This window comes from Populus euphratica, unplaced genomic scaffold (assembly GCF_000495115.2).
Source record: "Populus euphratica unplaced genomic scaffold, PopEup_1.0 scaffold799.1, whole genome shotgun sequence".
Taxonomy (NCBI): domain Eukaryota; kingdom Viridiplantae; phylum Streptophyta; class Magnoliopsida; order Malpighiales; family Salicaceae; genus Populus; species Populus euphratica.
The window spans coordinates 37,174-44,514 of NW_011500662.1; the positions used below are offsets into that span (position 1 = coordinate 37,174).

The 7,341-nt window shown below is 32.4% G+C and overlaps 1 protein-coding gene across 2 annotated transcripts; it reads right to left on the reverse strand.

The window, feature by feature from the left end:
• Positions 1 to 5,330: 5,330 nt before the first annotated feature.
• Positions 5,331 to 6,829, reverse strand: LOC105115900 (uncharacterized). 2 transcript variants are annotated; one of them, XM_011012969.1, is made up of 3 exons: positions 6,352 to 6,829; positions 6,094 to 6,165; positions 5,331 to 5,979 (listed from the first exon to the last, which is right to left on the reverse strand). In XM_011012969.1, exons 1-3 carry the CDS (start codon positions 6,739 to 6,741, stop codon positions 5,842 to 5,844), a joined length of 600 nt encoding a protein of 199 aa, XP_011011271.1. In that variant the 5' UTR covers positions 6,742 to 6,829; the 3' UTR covers positions 5,331 to 5,841. The 2 variants fall into 2 exon arrangements, with proteins under 2 accessions (XP_011011271.1, XP_011011272.1); XM_011012970.1 differs by having other exon boundaries at positions 5,918 to 6,005.
• Between the last annotated feature and the right edge of the window lie 512 nt (positions 6,830 to 7,341).

Below are 7,341 nucleotides of genomic sequence, written 5' to 3' on the forward strand. Positions count from 1 at the left end.
TAGTAGTAGTAGTAGTAGTAGTAGTAGTAGTAGTAGTAGTAGTAGTAGTAGTAGTAGTAGTAGTAGTAGTAGTAGTAGTAGTAGTAGTAGTAGTAGTAGTAGTAGTAGTAGTAGTAGTAGTAGTAGTAGTAGTAGTAGTAGTAGTAGTACTAATAATAATAATAATAATAATAATAATAATAATAATAATAAAGAAAAAGAAGGAGAAGAAGAAGAAGAAGATGAGAACTTTGAGATGGAATATTAATGTAACGATTAAACAATGATAATAACAAATGTCAAGGTTAGAGGTTCCACTAATGGTATATCAAACAAGTATAGTATAAACTCTTATTATTGAATTGGAAACCACACACAAAGGAGGTTCCAATCAGATTATATATTGTTAACATGATTACATTAGTCATCTTATTCAATTAATGCTAATACTTGTAAATCTCGTCAAGCATTCATGATTATAACTTATGTTAACAATAAATCAAGTTCCTTTCATAGCTCAGGTGTCGGTTATACCATACATTATGGGCTATGAAAGTGCCAAGCATTTGTTGTACCAAGTGTTATACAACATAAATCAAGATTAGTCATTTAACAAGCAAAGTATTAAAGAGTGAACAAGATAACAAATATAAAACATGTTAGTATCAAACATTAAAGTCCATATTAAGTTTACATTATACTTATTCTTACACCATTAGTGTAACCTTTTCACCTTGACATAATTAACTTAGCTAGACATAATGAAAGAAAGCAAAATAGATAAACAAAATAAGAACATAAAAGTTAACTAAGTAAAGGAAAGGAAATGAAAGGCATAAACTTAATATTAATGAAAACAAAGCATAAAAAATACAAAGAGAGAAAGGAAGAGCATGATCTTGATCTGAACACCAAGATGCCTAAATGCATGGCAAATGCCTCCTTTTATAGGCCAAAATTGGGAACTATTGATTTGATGACTAATTGATAAGTGGGTGACCAACTTTTGACTTGGTGACAATCCTTATCTTCTTTTGTCTGCCCAAAACGTCATTGATAACGTCAAAATTGGAGCCAGTTGCAAACATGAAAGTTGTAGGCAATTGTCTCAGCTTTCTTGTGTAAAAACTTCAGCTCATTTGGACTTCTAGAACTCCAGATATGGCCAAAATACCGAACAGTGCTCGGGCTGGAAGACAGATTCGGGCTTCTTTGTTGTTGCTACAATTTGAACTTGATAATGGCCTTTTTAGATCTTGGGCTCCATATGAAAGTTGTAGGCCTATGTCTTACCTTTCCATCCATATAAATTGGACCTAAATCTGAGATCTGTAGCTCCAGATATGATCCAATTACCGAACAGTGTTCCAGTTTGGATTGCACCGACATCTCTTCTCTAAGTTTGACCATCTCTTTATCCTTGCAATTTAAGTTCTTCAAGTCATCAATCAATCCTTTCATTTATGTGATAGGCCTGCATTAAAAATAGACATTTACCATAAATTATAGGTATCTTATATTATTAGATACATTATTATAAAACATATTTTAGTTAAGGAGTTATTGATACTTCAAGTGCAAAATGATGATATAAAACCATGATAAAAATGCACTTTTAAATACTAATCAGACATGGGCCTACAACTTTCATATGGAGTCCAAGATCTAAAAATACCATTTCAAGTCCAAATTGTAGCAACAAAAAAAGAAGTCCGAATCTGTCTTACAGCCCGAGCACTGTTCAGTGTTTGACCCATATCTGGAGGTCTAGAAGTCTAAATGACCTAAATTTTTTACACAAAAAATCTGAGACAATTTCCTACAACTTTTATGTTAAGTTGTTCTAATTTTGATGTTATCAATGACGTTTTGGGCAGATAAGAGAAGATAAGGATTGTCACTAAGTCAAGAGTTGGTCACCCACTCATTAATTAGTCATCAAATCAATAGTTTCCATTTTTGGCCTATAAAAGGAGGCATTTGCCATGCATTTAGACATCTTGGTTTTCAGATCAAGATTATGCTCTTGCTTGCCATGCATTTAGGCATCTTGGTGTTCAGATCAAGATCATGCTCTTCCTTTCTCTCTTTGTATTTTTTATGCTTTGTTTTCATTAATATTAAGTTTATGCCTTTCATTTCCTTTCCTTTACTTAGTTAACTTTTATGTTCTTATTTTGTTTATCTATTTTTCTTTCTTTCATTATGTCTAGCTAAGTTAGTTATGTCAAGGTGAAAAGGTTACACTAATGGTGTGAGAATAAGTATAATGTAAACTTAATATGGACTTTAATGTTTGATACTAACATGTTTTATATTTGTTATCTTGTTCACTCTTTAATACTTTGCTTGTTAAATGACTAATCTTGATTTATGTTGTATAAGACTTGGTACAACAAATACTTGGCACTCTCCTAGCCCATACTGTATGGTATAACCGACACCTGAGCTATGAAAGGAACTTGATTTATTGTTAACATAAGTTATAATCATGAATGCTTGACGAGATTTACAAGCATTAGCATTAATCGAATAAGATGACTAATGTAATCATGTTAACAATCTATAATCTGATTAGAACCTCCTTTGTGTGTGGTTTTCAATTGAATAATAAAAGTTTATATTATACTTGTTTGACATACTTTTAGTGGATCCTCTAACCTTGACATTTATTGTTATCATTGTTTAATCCTTACGTTAATATTCCATCTCAAAGTTCTCATCATCGTCTTCTCCTTCTCCTTCTTTTTCTTTATTATTATTAGTACTACTACTACTACTACTACTGTTGTTATTGTTGTTATTGTTATTGTTATTGTTGTTGTTTATAATTTGTACAATTAACCTTCCTGTTGTTCGATCCAAGTTTTACCGGGTTATTAATTACTTCGACACTCCTGCACTTGGGAGAAGACATTAATCTTTTAGTCATGTCACCAAACAAAATTCTAAATGGAATCAAATGATGACTACAAAAATTGATACATTGGTTCATAATCACACCTGGTCTTTTATTCATCTTAATCCCTTATAAACATTGCTGGGTGTAAGTAAATGTACAAGATTAACTAGAAAATTAATGGGTTCATTAAACTCTATAAGGCTCAACTAATATCCAAATGGTATCGTCAATAATAAGGTATTGAATTTGATAAGACCTTTAGTCTAATTGGTAAACTATATACAGTTCACACTATTTTTGTTATTGTTATTTCTCAAAGTTGGTATATTTATTAGTTAGATGTGCATAATATCTTTTCTAATGTTTTTCTTGACACTGATGTTTACATGCAACAACCTTTTAACTTTGTTGATCTTAATCTTTCTTTTCATGTATGAAAACTTTACAAATCTCTTTATTGACTTAAATAGACATCATGTGCATTGTTGTTCGATTGGCTTTGCCAATTCTTTTTAGGTTTTATACATTACAAGTGTCAAACTGACACCTTTGTTTTTTATAAACAAATCCTTAATTACTGTTATATATATTCTAGTTTATGTTGATAATATTCTTATCACATGTAATGTAATGATTTTTCTTCTATAACTTAATTGATTGCTCATTTTAATGTAAAATTCTCTATTTGAGACTTGGGTTGTACGAGTTACATTTTGGAATTGAGGTGAACTATACTTTTTATTAGATATTTTTCTCCCAGCTTGGCTATGCCTCTTACATTATGCACACAATTGGCATATCTCCATGTCAACTAGTTTTCACATTGGTGGCTATTAGTTCTTGTTTTTTTGGCACCTCTAAAAGTGGTTTTGCTTATTCTGACTCTGTTTTATATTTTTTGGTGATTATTCCTTTTCAATATTTTACTTTTATATGATTAAATATTTTTTGTTGTTGTTAATAAGGTTTGTTAGTTCAATTATGCTTTGTCTAAAGACCACCATTAACTTGTTTAAATGTATCTTATGTTGTGTATATGCAACATCTTTTTTTACTTATCTTTTACCATCTCTTCTAATCTTTTAATGCATGGCTTTAATGTCTCTAATTGGGTTGATGATGTTGATAATTTAAAGTCTACGAGTACTTATTCTATCTATCTTAATTGTAATTATATTTCTTGAAAGTCTAGTAAGTAGAAAATAGTTGCATAATCTTTTATAAAGATTAAATATAAGGCTATTGCTTATGTTGTATAATTATGATGATTTTTTTTTTATTGTTTAGACTTCATTATTTATCCTTTACTCCTCGTGTCTTATGGCGTGATAGTTTTGGAACAACTTATCTCATAGTTAATTTGAGTTTTTATTTATGTATGAAATATATTTAAATTGATTTTCATTTTATTCAAGACATGATTGTAAAAATCAAATTACGAGTTCAATTTATTGCCATTGATGATCGGATAACAAGTATTCTTATCATATCATTGAGCTGTGAATTCTCTCGTAGTCTATTTCTAATCTAAGCTTGCTATGTGCTTCTAACTACAGTTTCTAATCTAAGCTTGCTATGTGCTTCTATCTAGAATCAACTTGCGGGGCGTAGCAGAGAGCCTCATTGGATTTTTTAACCATGCAAGGAGACATACATTTCTTGTTCAAAATTTTATATTCTAATTTGAGTCATACTTCTTTTGTTATATATTTTTCTATTTGTGTAAGGATTAACACGCAAATACACACACACTCTTGTCATCTATCAAAAACACACTCGATCTAATACAGAAACTCAAAGCAAAGGGCATGATTTATTTTTTTTTGTCGCGTTGTCCATCTCTTTCTCTTCTTCTTTTTGTCCTCTACTTTTATATTAATAAATGTCTTTTCGGTTAAACATGTCTCAGTGCAAAAATCCTATGTGTTTTGACCTTTTGTTTTCTCAAAAATTGTTAGAATGCGAAGGAGATATTTGGAATTCAAATGAGATGATGACCATTATGATATGTCGGCAGTCGGCATATATCTATGGTGCTTGAATTATTACTGTGGTGATCATGAAACAGCAAACTCAGCTAAATTTGTTCCAACTTAGCGGCACAGTGACACATTTTAAATTGGTTTTTAATGGATTATGTATTCAATTTCATCTTCAAGTTAGATTATGAAGGAATCAACCTAGGTTTATTCCTCTCTAATTAATTCAACCATGAAACAATTTATTTTTGAAAAGTACTAATTTATACATTGGAGATTCAAGTAAACCTTAGAAATAGAGTCTTTTCTCTTATCTTTTTGAAACAGAATTAATTATGGATTTATAGGGGGATTAGTGGGGTTGTTAGGTGTTGTTGAAAAGTACTTAATACATATCACTATCTATCAAGAAAAGAAGAGGCAAAACCCAAATAAATACTCAAGATAAGGAACCGAAAGATTTGAAGTTAGTGGCACTAATTAGTAGAATATATGCAAGAAAAATTAACTAGAAGATCAGTTAGAATATTGCTGTAAGCTCTTTCTTAAGTAGCACTCTAGCTAGCTTCAAGAGAAATTTTGGAACGGGAGGATAAATCATCGAGTGTGTGTTCGGTGGAGCGGTTGCGGCAACTTTTTACACGGGATACAATAGAAAACGCAGCAAAAACATGAACATGAGATGAAACTTCTTCTGCTTTAAAACCCTTCAAATTTCGCTAATATCACTGACGTTACAGAGAGGTTTCCTCATACCCCTTCGCATACACAATGAGAGAAGGTTTTGCATGAACTTAATACTAGTATTTATATATATATATATTATCAAATGCCACAAAGATGATGATGGGTCTCAATCCCATCATATCCTTTTTGTTCATGCAATGCCATACAACAGGGTACTAGCTAGAGTGGTCCAGAGAGAGAGAGAGAGAGAGAGAGAGATACAGTGACACAGAGAAATGCCGAGAAAAGGTGGATTTAACCAAGATAATTTACTACCATGGACAGAGGAACTAAGCAAAGACCCCTTTTCTTCAGTGCTGTGTTGTCACTTCCCCCTCCAATAAAACCAAAATCACTTCTCTTATCTACCTGCCTTGAAGCACTTCCTTCGTCCTATATTACAATAAATCCACAAGAACCTGCTGTTAGGTAAGATAACATGAAAACCTGCCAAAAAGACCATGCATGAAAATAAATTATTAAAACTTCAGAAATGGATGCTCTTACCTGTGAAATTTCCATGTTATCTTTCTGTTTTGTGTTCCTTTTGTATTGGTTTATCATCATATCATCATAAACCTACTCACATAAGAGTTCAAGAAAAGATGTTGACTTAACAACATGCTTGATAAAAAATATAACATAGTTGACATATACAAAAACAAATTGAAGAAAACAAAATCCCAGTATATACCTAACTATGGATTGCGAAAGAAGAGGAAAAATAAAGGGGGTGAAGAAGAAGAAGGGATTAACATTTCTAACCTTGGGACTATTAACAGGAGAACTAGCAGTATCCTCCAAAGCATCATCAACCAAAGCTCCTTTGGTTCTTTTTTTCTTGAAACTTAAACTGTATTTGAAACTTCTGTTATTATTAAGAGGTAGCCCAACAACTTGTTCACCATGATGATCACCAGCAGACTTCTTCACAACCAAAGAAGCAGCATCGGAGACTAGTGAAGAACTCCTATCATCATCATACGAGAAAGAACCATGTTCATATCGATCATGATTATGAACCTCTTCATTGTTTTGGGCAAAGAAATCCTCAAAGTACATGGTCCAACCACTCTCTTCAAAGCTATCATGATCAGTTGTTTTCTCATTAGAAGAAGAAGAGATTATTGGCTTGCAGCTCGTTGAGTTTTCCATTTCTGAAAAAGAAGTTTGTGGGCTAGCTCGACAGAGGCACTATATGGTATGTATGTATATATAGAGCAGATCGAAAACAATTGGTGTGGGGGGGGGGGGGGGGGGGGGATAAGAGATGGGTGGTGGGGGGGGGGGGGGGGGGATGAGGATTAATGATCATATACTTGGAATCTTGGTATAATATACGTGGCCCCAAGGGAGGTGGAGAATTAAATTTTAGAGGGTTTGACATTAGTATTGCTGGCAGCTCATTATATATATAATTAATAGATATACGCAACAACAGAGATTATGCTTCCACGAATTAGATGCATTGAACAAGTCACAAATGGATAGTTAGAGTTAGACCTGGTACCTTTTGTTTATCTCACGACAAACTGTTCAAATACCTCCTCTCATTCCTAAGAACAACTTGTTCCTTCTCCTCTTTTTTTTTTTACGTTGACTGGGAATCCCGTGCGAATACCTCCTCCCATTCCTAAAAAAACTTGTTCCTTCTCCTTTCTTTTTTTTACGTTGACTGGGAATCCCACACTTTCTTTAAAGGGTGTAAAGGGTTGTACTAGTTTTGAAGTTTGTGACTGCTACTTTTAATAAATG

Bases quoted from the DNA above. Each gene is read 5' to 3' on its own strand.
- LOC105115900 (XM_011012969.1), bottom strand. From the start codon at position 6,741: ATGGAAAACTCAACGAGCTGCAAGCCAATAATCTCTTCTTCTTCTAAT. The intron at 6,166-6,351 runs GTTAGAAATGTT...TTATGTGAGTAG, and splicing joins CTCCTGTTAATAGTCCCAAG to GTTTATGATGATATGATGAT. The intron at 5,980-6,093 runs GTAAGAGCATCC...ATTGTAATATAG, and splicing joins ATAACATGGAAATTTCACAG to GACGAAGGAAGTGCTTCAAG.